The following is a 16,832-nucleotide window of genomic DNA, read 5'->3' as shown; positions in this document are numbered from 1 at the left end:
GTTGATGACTTTTACACAGAGTGGAACAAATTCAACTGAGAGGGAATTAATACTTAACTGTTATCTATCATTGAGAATGACATATTCAGTCAAACTGAAAGACTGTAACGTTTCCATAAAAGACGGACTACATGTCATATACACACCACTCTGAAAAACACAGTTAGTGTTTACACCACACTAAGCAAATTCTACAGATATGAAGATACAAACTTGTAGTAAATTTCAGTGCTGTTGACACAGCACATTGCACTGGTTTCCATACAAGATTTAAGAACCACACTACAAGATGTATTAGATGTGTTAAAAGCATTACGGGTACTCCTTGTATCAGACCATAGACACACACTACATTCAATTGATATTTCCACAACACAGGAGAGCACACAGCAAAAGGTGTGCACCCCTCACAGCAGAGCCTTACAGCCATAAACCCCTCCTGTAGGAGATGATGGAGCTCCCTGCCGGCAGCAGTACGGGGACGGGGAGGCAAGTCTTCCAACTGTAGACATGTCAACATCTCTTCAAACTTAACAGACTGCTTTTAAAGTTAACTCCCTGTACTTAATGATCAATGAGTACAAGTGGAATCCTTCCAAAGGTAACAGTTTGACAATGAAAATGTTTACCTTTATTAGACCACATATTGTAAACTCTTCATCTAATCTTTAATTAGTGTAACTCGAGTTAATATGATATGGTTGCTTATATCTAGCAGCATACATGTACATAGAGCACAAACTTCTATATATAGACAGCTTATACTAGTATCAAGTGTGGGATTTGAGGGATAATCTATATAGCCTACTGAAAAACCATTCTGAGATCTATCTTTCATGTAGTAACAAACATTGCTACTATTTCTACAGCAACTATATGTTTAACTAATGTATAGAACATAACCTATAGGAAAACACAGCAGAAAGGATTGTATGCTATATACACAAAGAGTTGAAGTATTGCAATACAAATATGTTATACACTGAGAATATACATTGTAGTATACTGTTTAAGCCTACAAGGCAATGTGCACATAGCAACATAAAACATCATCCTGCACAATTATCCTGACTAAACCAAACACTGTGCTAACCTGTTCCTGTTCTCTTGCCTGTTGTTGTTGTTGTTGTTGTTGTTGTTGTTGTTGTTGTTGTGAACGCCTATTCTGCTGGCAGCTCCAGCATTCCCACCCTGAAAGACTTACCTGTAAAAGGAGTCAATACAACATATCAATTGATACAAACATACCATTGCCTAATGTTACTTTGTCTGGGGTGGGTACCTGACTTTGGTTGGAGAGGCAAAAGGTGAAAAAAAAATAAGGATGGGCTCCAAAACCCAACTCAGGTCAAGAAATGGTGGCAAACATCCCACTGTCCCTATAGACTCAAAAAGGCTATGGGATGTTTAACTTTTTTTCATCAATCTATCTATAGGCAGCGCATCCTTAACCTTGATCAAGAAGGTTTTAATAAAATCATTAAATTCTCCTTGCCTTGATACATACTAAACTGGTATGTTATACCTTAAGGCGACTTACCAAAAGAAACAAACAAGACTCACCTCCATGACATTGCAGGTCTTACACTTGGGTTTAGCAACAGGAGTCATCTGGATGGTTTCTTGGCGAGGGCTCTGTTGCAAACGGCATGTTCAAATTTAAGTATAAGTCTCTACATGAATAATAGATTGCAAATCACTGCAAATTTGTGATCACCTGGGTCTATATTAGCCCTTTCACAGAGATCAGAACTCATGTGCAGCGACAGAAATTCTAGGTAATATGTCAAAGGGTAAGGACCCAAAATTATAAACAGTCCTTCTCTGGACCATTGTTTCGATTTGCATAACAATGTCCAGACGAGTTTTGTTTACAATGTCAGGGCTTACCCATTGCCATACACATGTACAATGTATCACCTGTCGCCGCACATGCGTTCTGACCTTCGTGAACAGGCTTATTTAAGTATATAGCAATCAGCATCTATCTAATACTGTAAGTGTATTTAAGTTCGCGGGGATTTAATTTCGCGCTAGTGGGAAAAAGGACTTTTCGCGGTGGTTTTAATTTCGCGGTAACACCATAGACTGCAGTGTAATACCACAATAGAAAAATGTTCGCGGTGGTTTTAAGTTCGCGGTGAAGTGGTCACCGAGAAAACATTAATCCACCGCGAACATTTCTGCATTTACAGTACCAGATGCACCTGTACCTACCCTGGCAGGTGACCTCTGTGCAGCTGGCTGCGGCTGCGGCACCTGCATGGTGATGCGTGGGTCAGTCCAGCTTGTCTTCTTGTTGATATGGTCGATGAAAAAGCTAAATGAGAACATATGACAGTTGTTGTTGCAGTGTACTGGTAGTAACATAGATTATCAGAGGAACATAATCATAACTGATGAAATACAAATTATTACATGGAAACATAGAAATGCAAAGTATGTTACATTTGTCTACATGCATATAACGTTAGAGAATTTCTCCCATAAGTTACAAATCATCATCAGCCCGGACCAGGTCCACTCTAGTTAAATACCAGTCTGCAAATTAACGTTAACGGGAGGGGGCCATACTTCGACACCCGTTCTAAGTGGATGCGCATGGCTTTTGTCAATGTACATTTTACAGTGAACTCATCAAAAACAAGTTAAGATCTTGTATGCATCCATATAACTGTTATTGAAGCTGTACAGATATATATTTCATTTAACAGTAGCGTTCCGCACTGTACTTTGACAGCGCACGAAACTTACGGCAGGTTTTCGGCTTGCGTCCTAGCAGAACGTTCCAACACAAAAAAGGGGTCCAAACTCCGACATAGTAACAATTAGACCATCGCCGTGCATTTTTAAACAACTTATGCAAATAGAATAGCACTAAAAGTCTTCAGTATATTTTGTTTGTACCAAAGATGGGTCATATTTTGTATTACGCGACTTATTCGAATACGGTGTGTTAAAACGTTTACCTCTCACGGTGAGACCAACTTGCCGCAAAACGGCAGCGCATTGTTACGTTGGACTGTGACGGCATTTTCGCTTTTCGGCTTCCTTGATTGCCATTTCATCCTGTCTTTTGGCAGCAGCAACGGCTACAGGATTTTTTAGTCGGTAGAGATCGATTTTTCTTGAATGTTTGTCGCTCTACGAACGGGTTGACTGAGTTCAACGTGTTGAGCCATCGCTCGCCCGCCTGCGTGCGTGATAGTAAAATGGCGGGGCCCCGACTGGGTGAACATTGTGGCATCATTTTAGCTCCGTTTATCCAAGCCAGTTAAAGGCAGAACAGAACACAGGTATTATTTTTCGGAAGGCTAATAAACATCATTCTATGTGTGGTGATATTTTTTCACACGTCGTATTTTGCGAAGAATAATTCAAGAGTTTCCCGGGCCATGGTCTCAATACGTTCGCTCGTCAACTTGCACGGAAGGCGTCAAACTTGTGCAAGTTTTTCAATCGTTATCTGTGGGACTTGCTAACTTCGACACATACCCCGCCTTTGTAGTTATTTACAACAAGGTTTAGTCTACAGCTAGTGTACTTCTCATGTGCAGTCATCTATGCATTTCTCCGCAACAATGATTTTTAAAACCTGTCGAACTTTGGACCCCTGTCGAAGTATGGCCCCCTCCCGTTACATTAAGATGATCAAATTGCCCATACTGTGATGCTTTTGAGTGTGTGTGGGGGGGGCCGGGGGGGGGGGGGGGCTCCTAAAGAATTTGTCATCCAATTTTAAATTCAACATGACACGTTGTTCTTGTGGCCAAAAGGACAGGATTGGCGGTAACTAACAGGTCCTGATAAAGGTTCCCTATGCTAGCCTAAGCGTTTTCCCACTTCATCACTCTCAAACTACAATGTTTGAAAATAGCGAACGAGAGGTCATCAACAACACATTAACATGCAGACGACAGGCTGTCATGTCGAGAGAGACGGGCGGGGTGTGGGCAAACAGACATGTTCCTAAGTACACACGGGCACAGAAAGGCTGACATTTATACCACTAGATGCTACATCGTCTTGACTACTTCTCACATATACATTTTTCTTCAAAATAACTTACTATCGTCCTGTCCCGGCGTCATATTTGGCCTCCCATCCAGGGGGAAGGGGTTGGGCCGCCATGATGTTGTTATGTGCAGAATGCCACAAAGAATTCAGATGGAAAGTGAGCAGATCATTCGGTGGCAGACGATTCTGTGTTCACGAGATAGAAACTAGCGATATATTTGGCACGATGCGTAGCGTGATGAATTTGCTCTTACAAAAAGGCCGAGTAACCTGGTTGACCTTACTTGTGCATGTATGATTCAAGAAGCTAAGAATGAATTTTCACAGAGCTTGGCTAGGTCTTGATAGCCGATCGAAAGGCGGCTTTCTTTGGTAGTTAACGGAACTCCCGGTATTGGTATCTTTTGTCCTGAACATAAAATTAGACTTAATCAACGCGTAAATTCTACTCTGCAAGTTTTTGCATATAACTTTTGCATTTGACATGTTATGGTCTTATTTTTGGTGGTAGATAGTGTGATAGGTGATGTGAGCGTGAGATAGTGTGACGTCAGCATTGAGATGCAGGAAATGGCACTTTAGAGGGTGAAGATTTCAACATTTCCCCGGATCTCCCTATACTGTCTGGGCGCCGCCCTCAGAAACAAGCTGAAATCCTTGTGCACTTTTCATAGAAATGTCATTGAACTTAGCTTACGGTCTGCGGCAAGATTGTAGATATGTAGCTGCCCCAGCAGGACTCATTTGCACGTCTTTGCTACCTCGATTTACAACCACTGTCCTGTTCACGTTCATACAACATTTCCGCTATTAAGTGTATATAAACAGACATAGAAATGGAAAAGCAAAAGGCTTGGAAAAATTTGGGACGGGAGTGTCATCGAAATATTATTTGGGACACGTGGAGGTAAGCATTCGAACCCATAGAGTTGTACTTGATTTTTATCTAGAACGTGAGATCAAGGACTAACTTCGGGTGCAATAGGTACGGCTTCGTCGTCCAGATTGCTAACATGTACTTTCCTAATACCCCGCTGTCACATTATCCACGATCTTCGGGCGTATGGATGGAAAATCGGCCATATTTAAGATCGGCAGAGGGTTGCGCGTATTTCTCATCTGAAAACCGTCCCTGTCACATATAAGCCATACTTTGTACCGTGTACAATTGTTGTGCAATAAAGTTATGATCATAAGCGAGGCTCGGGCGATTGCCGCAGAATCGTCGTCCGATCGATTTTCGCCAAATGTGACAGGGGTATTAAGCCCCCTTTCCACTAAACGGCGATCGTGTAGCGCTCTCACTGCGACCTAAAATGGACGTGTGTAACCTTCGCTTTTACACTGGGTATATCATACAAAACGTAAAAGTGTGACGTCTGAGAAGACAACTTGGCAAAAAAGTATAAAAAGATTCGTTTCTTTTCTATGCAATTCGTTGAGCGATCAAATTTTAGATCACAGAGAGAGCGCGACGAGAGCGCCGTCCTACGGCCTTGTTGTAGATACGTGGAGAATAGTTAACAACATAAACATATATAACGTTATCTACCGTGGGTCACTCAGCAATTCAGTACAACGTTCCAAAAATGACAATCAGTAGTATGTCTGTGGACAACAAATATTTCTTACCAAGCGAATCCTTTCCTACTTGTACACAATAGCCTTGGTCTTCTTACCGGAATAGCTTTGACCAAGCATTGTTCAGATAACAACGACGTACGACGGCATAATATAACAGGCCTGCATTTTTCTGTGTGAGAAAAATGAACGGGGAGGGCCATGGATTTTATTACCTGACCCCTGACCTAGTCATATGCATATTGAAAGGTCACCAATTTTTGCCAGATTTGGAAAACCGAACATTTCTGAACCAAATCTGCCCAAGAACAAAAACGTTTTTTTTTTTACAAAACAAGTTGAAACTCTATGGGAACGCACGGCGGGTTCGACTGCGTGCAATAATGATTGGTCCCTTTCCATATTTGGTAGAAGAGCTCCGAAACTTTCTATTTGTGCGCCGCGTGACTGAAACAGGTACGGACGCGACAAAGTAGACGGCTCGGTCTAGAGTCATTGTCTGGAAAAATAAAAAGAAGGTAAGCATTCGAACCCGTAGAGTTGTAGTTGATTTTTATATAGAACGTGAGATCAAGGACTAACTTTTTCAAGTGCATTTAGTTAAGCCTCGTCGTCCAGTTTGGTCACGCACACCTGGCTGGTGCATAATTGCGATAATCATGCGCCAGTTTCGGATTGAACTACATATCTTGATACACGGTCCACGTCCCTGTCATGTTTCTAGTAATAAGAGTTAGGATAAAATTCACATGTGAGTTTGAAATCTAAAAACTACTTTCATTTTCGACTACAGTAGATATGGAACACAATTGCAATAAGACTGCCCGACGTTACTGTAGGAATAAAGATTTTGCTGCCTAATAAATTTGACTAAGAGTCTAGGTTTGGTACTTATATCTATTAACATGTCCGTGTCCTCTAGTGGGACATTCAGTGACACTGGCTTTGTACCGGACAAGAATGAGATGAAACAGGATCTGCAATGTAGAACCTTTGAGTTACCTTGTCAACATACAAACAAACGAACGAAAGAACAAATTTAACCACAGAAACAGCACCGAAAACACAAGTTTCTTGTCTAGATAATGGTAACAACTGACAGTTGTTCTCTTTACAGTGCCATCCAATTGCAAGATGAGAGTGGGGCAGTATGAAGTCGGGACGTTGCTAGGAGAAGGAGCGTTTGGCAAGGTCTACAAAGGCAAGCACGTCACCACCGGGGGCACTGTGGCTATGAAGCAGTTGAAACTGGGGAGTTACAGACAGCTAGCATGTGCTCAAAACGAAGTGGAGCCATTGATTGCACTGAAAGATAAGTCTCATGAGCACATTGTTAAGTGCTTCCAGGGTAAAGTGATGGATGGCAGTCTGTGGCTGGTGTTAGAATATTGTTCAATGGGGACGCTGAATGATTTTCTCTTGAGGCAGCTTCGCATGGCAGCCTCAGTGAAATTGCGACTTATGACACAGATTGCAGACGCAGTCAGCTTTCTGCACGCTAACCACATCGTCCACAGAGATCTCAAGCCAGATAACATACTGCTTACTGGAAGCAATGGCAACCCAGTTGTTAAGGTAGCTGATTTTGGATTGGCTAAAGTTTGTGGGGTTGGAGACGTTTCCCTGTCAAAGTACATGTTAGCCTCGCAGTGTGGTACTGAGTTCTTTATGGCACCTGAAGTATTTACATCATTGGGTTACAAAATGTATTGTGACGTGTTCTCAATGGGCGTGATTTTTGTGGCCATGATTGACATGCGCCGAGTGGGAAGGTCGATAGCTGCATTCATTGAGGGCAGAATGGGAGCCACAGTCTCCATCGGTAGAGCACTGCTTAACAACCCTCCTCCCAATCTCTCTGCCCACCTTCTAACCAGCCAAAAGAACGGGGCGTTTAAAAAGCTGTGTCTGTCTATGCTCAGTGTCAACTACCGCGGCAGACCCAAAGCTGCCGATGTACACAGAAGCTTGACTCTTATGGGAGGCTCTTGTGACATACCTCATAGGCCTACTAGTGGCCAAGGGGACAAACGGCTTGCCAGCCCAAAGCCAGCGTTGGGTGGCGCACACACTCTGGGTGGCGCAGTTGTTGGGCCTGTTGGGGCTGTAGGATTGGTTGGAGGGCCTGTTGGGGTTATGGGTGCGATTGGAGGACCCGTTGGGGGTATGGGTGTTGTTGGAGGGCCTGTTGGGGGTATAGGTGTGGTTGGGATGCCTGTTGGGGGTATGGGTATGCCTGTTGGGGGTATGGGTATGCCTGTTGGGGGTATGGGTGTGGTTGGGGTGCCTGTTGGGGGTATGGGTATGCCTGTTGGGGGTATGGGTGTGCCTGTTGGGGGTATGGGTGTGCCTGTTGGAGGTATGGGTGTGGGTATGTTTGGAGGAGCTGTTGGAGGTATGGGTGTGGTCGGGGGGCCCGTTGGGGCTGTGGTAAATGGGGGCGTGATTGGGGGGCCTGCTGGGGCTATGGTAAATGCGGGCATGATGGGGATGTGGCCTTGAAATCATCTTGAAATGGGTGATTGGATGTGATGTCTGTTCTGTTTAGGGCCAACGGTTTGGGGGCCTTATTCAGTCGGATTTATCAAAGTTGCAAATCATCGTTCGACAAAATTGACATGATATAATGAGGGTATCCGTTTCTATTGTGATCATCTTTATTACGGAACTTACAAGCAATGTGACCCTCCGTTTCGCTTGACAGCGAGTTGGTTTGATCTGTGTTGATCTAATCCTTGGAAACCCAGACTTCAGGGCTATGCTTGCATAGGGGTGAAGTTCACACAGGGCAAGCCATTGGCTATGTTATGACATAGCATGAACGGAGTATACTAGTAGAGCATGAATGCAACTTACAATATTATGTGTAAAGTAGAGGACACATTTGCCTAATTTTATTGATTTATAAGTGCAGTTGCTGACTGGTAGTTGGCTTGCTTTGGATGTAGCTCAGAACACGGTGTTATTGAGCCTTTTTCAAAAATGCCTTAAACACCTCGATATCTGACGTGTGCATACCTCTGGGATTACTAGTTACACATTAGCACCTCATGTGGTGGCCTTAGCGTACCTGGCTGAATTATGATAATGTTGACATCACGTGTATTGTAGAGGCAGCGTAAGCATTGGCATTGTGTCATTATGTAACGTTTTAGGGACCATTCAAAGTGTACATGTATGTATGCATAGTTCCTTTGCAGCCAGCATTGTATATCCACTGAGACTGAAATACACAACATGAGCAATGATTTCATGAATGATAGATGGCAACTCTGAGTTATAAATCTTAGATTTCCTTTTGCTAGTATCTATAGTGGTATCTCATTTGCCTTTACGTGTGTTATAAACATTGATTGTTCTTACCGTCAGTCCTGTAATGCGGTTGCAGAAAAATAAACTTGTGCTTGGATATAAAATCACTTGTATTCCAGGTCTGAATTATTTTGTGAATATGATTTAGCAAGACGTCCTCACATGAACAACTGCTTGTTTTGGTAATGTTCAACAAGAGTATTGAGAAAAACATACAATAAACTAGAGTTCGGGGACCTCATACCTCCATGAAATATTTATTGCTTTTTTGTGGATGGTATGTATGCTTATAGTCGGTTGTATTTGAGAGTAATGGTTATAAATGTTATGGGAAAGTAGTGGTGTATTTATTTAATGACACAGAGGATGTCCATCTGATTAGTAATTATTAAAATGTGACACTTAATTGTGTAATGTGCGTTTAAGAGGTCGACGGCATATGGTAGCGTGGTGTTCCTTAAGCTTGATGTTTGGCATTTAAACTGTCTAAGGTTGTCAGCATTATTGAGGTTCGACTATGTGCCTCAGAGCGGTGTGGTGGGAGGAAGTTGGGAACCTCAGAAAGAAGAAGGGATGTGGCCAACTTTAGTCAGATGGTGATTTGATTTTCCACCAATATGTCATAACATCAGCTGTTCACAGGGTACAAAAATGAGATGCACACTTTCCTCTGATAGCCCTACATCAACTGTAAGATGAATACTTGGCACCAACCCAGTCTGCTAAAAAACAAGTACCATTGGCTACGAAAGAGACAACTAACAACTGTCCCTTATCGTAACGAAATCAGAACATCTGTATCGCCCATAAAACTTCTGACACCCAACCCATCTAAGATGAGAGGACCTAATGGCATTCTAATCACCATGTCACTCAAATCAGCAGTACAGTATGTGAGACATCCATACCTGTTAAGCATTACCGTTAAATGTACCTCAACTTCTTACAATTATACTTACGCTTCACATCTCCATGATATCCTAAGCAGACAGAAATCAAACTAATTATCATATTAAAAAAACTCGGGGTTCCCCAAACAGCTGTCATACAAATCACCTCACTATCTGCTTGGAGCTAAGCCCATTAACAAACACTTAAAGCACGATGCCTGTTCCAATATATCGCAGATATATGGGGGATTTCTGATATTATTACATCGATTATAACGACAGATACAGCGCCCAAAATCACATCGATTCGAGCTTTCATCACACCCCACCAACACAACAAGTATGAAACCAATCCATCCAGCCGTTCTTGAGTAATCTTGTACACAGACAGAGACACATAACAGAAAATATAACCTCCATGACATTTCATGGAGGTAACTACTGTGCCAGCTGTTACAAATATTTCAAACAGTCCTAAGCAGACATAAATAAAACTACTGGGGGTTCCCCAAACAGCTGTCACCTCACTATCTGCTTGCAGCTAAGCCCATTAACAAACACATACAGCACGATGCCTGTACCAATATATCTCAAATATAGGGGTGATTTCTGATATTATTACATCGATTATAACGACAGATACGGCTCCCAAGATCTCATCGATTCGAGCTTTCATCACACCCCACCAACACAACAAGTATGAAACCAATCCATCCAGCCGTTCTTGAGTAATCATCTACACAGACAGAGACACATAACAGAAAATATAACCTCCATTCCATGACATTTCATGGAGGTAATGAAAATAAATAAATGATGACTTTGTCTGTACTAGTATACATTGCAGAAAGGCCGAAAATATCCCTGCCAACAAACGAAAGATTGTTCCCGGGATACATTTGAGAAGACTGGGTTTGTTTTGAACTGTTTAAATTTGCAACTGGTCGGTGACATGTACATCCACTTATGTACAACTCAGTATCCAATGTACACTATCTAGTGGTAGTTGGTAGTCCTGCTCAGGAAATATAAGACTATGTTTTATTGGTGGATCATTCGTGACAGTCAAGGTAAAAAAGGACCGTGCAATTTATAATTAAACGTCACACTGTATTTTCCTTTTAATGCATATTGAAGGTAAACAATTCAGGCTGCATGGTCTATCTTATGTAAAGGTCTGAAAGCGCAACTGCATTCGATTGGTACCTTTTGCGGCGTTACGCAGTATTGCATATCAAGAACAAACCAGTTGATACTATTGCAATGGGCGAAACAGCAGCGAACTGGATATATACATGGATACATGGATGATATACAAATATACTATGATATATACGATTTGAGGTAACAAAAAGGACGAATACAGATCGGAACCGTCGACAACATGTTGTTTCCTTACAACATCTTAAATGGCAAATCGTTGGTACAAAATATCAAGCTGGACAAGCAATATTCTATTTAGTTGTAGTCACATCTTCGCGTCCGACGATAAAATGTAATCTCCTCGGTGCACAGTTTGGATTTGACTACTAACGTTCTATAATAACTTTCTAGCTTAACCTCTGAGAGGAGCGAACCAGTAAATTTCCTGACTTCCACTATATCTTCGCGACTCAACCTCTACTTGGAGAGTAGAGCTATCTAACGTAAGAAGCTTATTGTAGCTATACCACCAGTATAGAGGGACACATTGCCTTGTGTCGAAGTACAGTCGAACCCTCTCAAAGTAAACTTTCAGGCTATGATAAGACACTGGCTATAACCAGTGTACTGCTACAGCCAAGTCCGTCTATGTATCATTTTCGACGGAGTTGAATGCAATGTTCTGCCTTGCTGTGTGTTGCTTTCTCTCATGTAAGGAACGCGCGATCTGTTGGAAATATTTCTGATGCTGTTCGGTGGTTCGGTAAGGTCTTCCGTTTATACCATGGGAAAAGTTAGTCCCATTCTTCTGTAAGGAGTCCCCCGTAAATTTACCCTTATTAGAAGTCAGAGCGCCAAAATTTGGTTTTCTTCTGAACATCCTTTGCATGACCAGGGTTTTGGAGGGGTCTCTCCTATCTGCTTGCCAGATGACGTTGCCTCTGCCGTCGATGCCGAACGTTTCGTGGGTGACCTCGGTGCCTTTAGTGTACCTCAGCCGAGGGAAGTTCACAGAGCTACCGTCCAAGTCCGATGTCCCTCCGCCGCCACCACTGCTGCCCGAGCTCGGGCTGAAGGAAGACGAGCTTCCCAGGTCCCAGGCAGACCAGGAGAAGGGGTGCGGGACCAGCCGACCCGTGGGGATCTTTCTAGTCCTCACGACATCCGCAAGGTCGTACCGCAGAACCTTCTTTCCTCCTCCAGTATATTCTTGGACGACTTTGAACGGGTACGGCATGCCGTTGGTGAGAATGGGGAGGGGTTCAACCTCCTGAAAGTGAGGGAAACCATAGCGTGTCGGCTGCATGGAATGTCTCGTTGACACGCCGGCTTTTCTACTCGTTAATTTCGGCAAATTTATACATGTACTGTCTTCCATAGGACTGTGAACGTTAGCTTCAGGCGCTAGGAGGAAGTCCGCCTCTGGCCTGTGATTGTGGTCGCCATGGTCACCGTGATCACTATGGTCACCGTGGTCGCTGTCTATAGATGGATGAAACGTTCTGAAAAGACGAGAAAAAAAAGATGTTAAACATACATGTAGTACATGACACTTGCCAGTTGCCAGTCTGACTTCTCCCAAATCATCACCAATCTGGCAAGTAGCTTTGTGCAGGAGATGACTGTTGTTTGTCTGTGTTTGAGTGAATGTGTGTGTGTGTGTGCGTATGTGTGTGTATTTGTGTTTGTGTGTGTCTGTGTTTGCGTGTGTGCGTGTGTGTGTGTGTGTGTGTGTCTGTCTGTCTGTCTGTCTGTCTGTCTGTCTTCAGACCTGTCCGCAAACATAACCCAGGAATCTATGGATGTGTACGATTGTGATTATATTTAGTATATGGAAAAGACGAAGGCGAAGGTCGATTTACGGTCTCCGAGCGGCTTTCATAGGTTTTGCAGCCGATTGAACTTTCCTGTTTCTGTGACTTTATATCGTCTATTCTTGGCATATTGCGGTCTTGTTGTTCTGGAAACGTTGAAAACGTGGATGGTGGTTTTGACAACATAAATATGTATAGATTTTACTGTGGGACACTCAGTCGTTCAGTACAGCGTTCCAAAAATGACAATCAATAGTACGTTTGTGGATAACAAATGTTTTCTTACATTTGACACTTAACCAAGCGAATCCTTCCCTACTTGTACACAATGGCCGTGGTCTTTGTACCGGAATAGCTTTGACCAAGCTTTTTTCGGATAACAACGACGACATAACAGTGCTGCATTTTTCTATAGTATATTTTTCTTTCCTCTAGAAACAAGACCCACCAAACATGTAAACTCAATATCCGCCAAGGTTACGTTCACTGCGTGTGTTAGACGTTGTTTATACTAACCCGTAACGTTGTCTAGGCTCACAAATGTTTCCATGTAATGATCACTACAAACAAAGTTCCCGTGAGAAACTCAAGATAATCTAATTCTGGCCGCTGCGTCCCGGGCACATTTTTAGCATAATGAAGTTTAGCAGACCAATACTGGGTTACTGAGTTTTGTAAACTTTTAAGTTCGCCCGCGGGTCTTTGTTTCCATGGACATGACACACTTCGTTGAAAACGAGAAAAGCGTTTAAGAAGTCTGAATGAAGTTCTTAAGGACCCTGAACGAAGGGGTTCATATTACTCCCTCCCTCACAGCTTGGTATTCCAGCGTGGTTCACTTTTGTTAGGCTGTTTTCTACCTAATCGTTAAGTTATCCGAATAATTTAGTGAACGGTTAGCGACATTTTAGAGCATGACGCCTGTTTATAGGTCACTTAAGTAACGTCACATGTCCATGAGACTATATGATACAGCTTTGCTCGTTAGAAACAGTGTAGCCTTACGAGGTAGGGGGTAAGAAAAGGTCACAGCCAACTCTCTAAAATTTCTCCCCACGTTCACTTATACAGCCAGACCTGGTGAATAGAACATTCATGTGCGGCCGTGCGAGACAGGGTACAGGGTTACAGTTAGAGGTATTATCTTGCGGCGAAAGCGATCTCATGGCTTACCGTGTACTGTAAACATGGAGTAAACAATCCACCTTTGGTAAGACCGATGTTGACACTACATGTAAGTGTCCTACTTCTGGACCCTCCCAGCTTTGTACGTAAATACGCTAAAACCGGTAGCTCTCTGTGATGTATCTGGACAGTTATTACCCCCCATTGCAAGTTTGTAAACATGTCAACATGACACAAACTACTGGAATGTGGACGTTAACTTGTTAAGACGCCGCTAGCTTTGTATGAAATTTGTATGCTTGCTCAGTCTTTAATCATAAACGTCGCCATCCACTGACAAACATACAATCTGACAGTTCGTCTTTAAAACACAAAGAATCGCTTAAGAACTTTGATGACGAATTTGCAAAAAAAATCGACAAATGTTATTCAAGGATTTGCCGTGTTACGTAGCAGTTTTCGTGTGGTTGTCATGAGTTGTTTTGTTCACAAAACCTCTTGCTAGCTAGTCCCCATGACTAACGATCCAATAGACCGTCGGCAAACAGTGCTTTATGCATTTACAGCGGTTGATAAATTTGTTTAGAATCGGTACACACTTAGAACGTTACGGTACAAGCTATCAGGCGTACAGTATGTTAGGTGTGGCATTACTGAAAAGGCCCAATTTGAGTTGTGCGTACCTTGTTTGCCACATGCGTCACACTTTACATTTATAGTATTTGAGGGTACAATAGCTAGGTACACACGTGATTTTGGAACGCTGTGACAGATATATTAAACCGGCTGTGTTTATCTATCCTAAGGCGACTCGAGCTGCGCTATAGCGGAGTGAAGTCGGCATGTGTCAACATGGCGGACCTACATATGAATTTGCACCTGCTTACAAAACACTTGCTAATAGCAGAATTGACGTCTCATAAAAAAACCACCGACATGACTGTCAATCAATATTTTGTGAACAGCTTTTATGAACGTATGGCAGACCTGTTTTAGGGTAATCAATGTTATTATGGCTGGTCCGTTACAGGACTTTAGGCTATTGTGTGATTTCTGACAACAAACCATTAAAATGCCAGACTACACTATAACTCTATGCAGACTGGCGGCTTTTTGTAGTGGTGCCATACCTGACATTTCCTTGTGTAACCCTTAAGTAATGCTCTGTTGCTGAAGAGCCGTTATTTTTGCAAACTTCTCTGCCCAATACAAGACACTAAAATCACACTATAGGGATACAGAATTCGATCTAGCATATTCTTCGAGGGATGCTGACAAGTGATGGATCTCTAACGTTAATATTGGAAAAAACAACTAACATGGCAGTCGATTTTATCAAGATTATAAATCTATGAAGACAGATGAGGAAATCGGAGGTTTCGTCAGTATTCCGTTTCATGTGCTAATATATAGTTCATTGAATTGCTAAGGAGAAAGCTTATCACTTTCACAGCAAGTTTACGTTCGTCTTTATAACCAGACAGTGTAAGGTGGAGTTTTACCTGTATTTGTTGTTAGTAGACTGGATTTCGCTCTGTTCGTGTGCTTGTTTGGCTTTGATCATAGCCTTATGAAGACAGGAAACCAGCTGTTCGTTTCTACGCTTTTTGTTGTTCGCCCTGTCTCGGTAATCCTCGATGTATTTCCGTATGTCCGAGTGGTGCCGAAACTCGTACAGGTCCGTGGGGTCGGGATCGGTTCTTCGCGGAATCCTGGGTGGCCTGCGGGACACGTTCGGGGACAGGTTGGCGGCCTCTCCCGTGAGAACGCCGCCGGGAACTGACTGGTGACTGCAGGAGCCCGGTTGAAACCAGCCCGATAGTCTCTCCCGGTCCGCCGCACAGAAAACATACCGTGGTGGCGGCGTCTTCAACCTCCCAGACCGCCACGATGTCAGCCGTGGCCTGCTCTTCTAACGTCGGAGCTGTCTTGCACCGAGACAGCATATCCTCTGACTCCGCCGAGCACCAAGCTTCCTGCCCGCAGGAGGCACACCGTACCGAGTCAGACTCCTCCGGCGCACAGTAATAGGATTGCGGCCGGCTTTGCATAATTCTGCCGTCAGAAGTGACCTAGCTTCATAGTACAGCACCACTCAACAACACAACGTCTGCCATCACACAACAACAATAGTAATACAACCAAGGGAACCGCGGGGTTATATGACCCGTTATTTAGTGACGTCACGTATGAAGTCAAACAGCCGGCTAGATTTAATTACATCGACCTCATTTGTGTCCAATGGACGGAGTCTCTTTAACTAAGACTTTCTTAGCTCACTGCTTATGCGGGGCTTTAGGTTGTAAGCGCATATAGAGGACGAAACACTTTGTATTGTACACAATGACAGATGCTGTATTCCCGCCTTGGCTTGAGAAAGGATAACAGAAGGATAAGTATCCAGGGTATCGGCGAAACACGCTTTGGTATTTTGAAACACGTTCTCCGAAGCCGCAATGGCCATTTATCCGACAAACAAGCCAAACACCATCTGCAAGTAGCCTGAATAGTTTGGATAACAATTTAAGAAAACGTTTTAACTGAGAGAGAGAGATAAAAAAAGTTTTGATAGAGAGTATTGAGTTGAAAGCTGCCAATAGAAGCAAGTAAATTCTAAACGTAATGTAGAATATTCATTGATTATTCAAATGCTCTCTTATCTTGTATTATTTGTTTTTCATTCTTTTACAACTTTGTCTAATCGTAAAAGGATTTTGTGTTTTTGTCAAAATGGCAAAATGCAATTCCAGAAGTAGCCGCTAGGAACTCATGTCATCTATTTAGTCGTTCTCGAGTTATCTTGTCGACCAACAGACAAACGCTAGTAAAAATATAACCTAAAAAAGGTAAAATTCTATACGTAGAAAAGCGGAAAATTCGGTGGTTACGTTTGTTACAGCCTACTTGAAAATTGAAAACTCTACAACATCGGCGTGCGACTGCATACGGG

General features: G+C 42.8%; 3 protein-coding genes across 6 annotated transcripts in view; 1 reads left to right on the top strand and 2 right to left on the bottom strand.

The window, feature by feature from the left end:
- Window positions 1-4,228, bottom strand: part of LOC118406633 (proteoglycan 4-like) — a 9,461-nt gene extending 5,233 nt beyond the window's left edge. For 2 of the 4 annotated variants that reach the window (XM_035806840.1, XM_035806860.1), the window contains exons 1-4: window positions 4,070-4,136; window positions 2,218-2,320; window positions 1,564-1,635; window positions 1,094-1,204 (exon numbers count right to left, since the gene is read on the bottom strand). The gene's annotated coding sequence lies outside the window, so the exon portion shown is untranslated. Of the gene's footprint in view, window positions 1-424; window positions 503-1,093; window positions 1,205-1,563; window positions 1,636-2,217; window positions 2,321-4,069 lie in introns of those variants that run through there. The other 2 variants (XR_004830060.1, XM_035806850.1) reach the window with 2 other exon arrangements.
- A 1,794-nt stretch (window positions 4,229-6,022) lies between these two features.
- On the top strand, window positions 6,023-10,276 carry LOC118408927 (serine/threonine-protein kinase PDIK1L-like; the record flags this gene model as incomplete). The annotated part of the gene is made up of 3 exons (XM_035809795.1): window positions 6,023-6,116; window positions 6,716-7,993; window positions 10,251-10,276. Coding segments are annotated over exons 2-3 (1,287 nt in total), but the record flags the coding sequence as incomplete, so codon positions are not given.
- Window positions 10,277-10,876: 600 nt separating this feature from the next.
- LOC118410388 lies at window positions 10,877-16,354 on the bottom strand. The gene is made up of 2 exons (XM_035812079.1): window positions 15,385-16,354; window positions 10,877-12,445 (listed from the first exon to the last, which is right to left on the bottom strand). Exons 1-2 carry the CDS (start codon window positions 15,444-15,446, stop codon window positions 11,590-11,592), a joined length of 918 nt encoding a protein of 305 aa, XP_035667972.1. The 5' UTR covers window positions 15,447-16,354; the 3' UTR covers window positions 10,877-11,589.
- Between the last annotated feature and the right edge of the window lie 478 nt (window positions 16,355-16,832).

The sequence above is a fragment of the Branchiostoma floridae genome, chromosome 2 (genome assembly GCF_000003815.2).
Source record: "Branchiostoma floridae strain S238N-H82 chromosome 2, Bfl_VNyyK, whole genome shotgun sequence".
Taxonomy (NCBI): domain Eukaryota; kingdom Metazoa; phylum Chordata; class Leptocardii; order Amphioxiformes; family Branchiostomatidae; genus Branchiostoma; species Branchiostoma floridae.
This window is presented reverse-complemented; position numbering and strand designations above follow the sequence as displayed.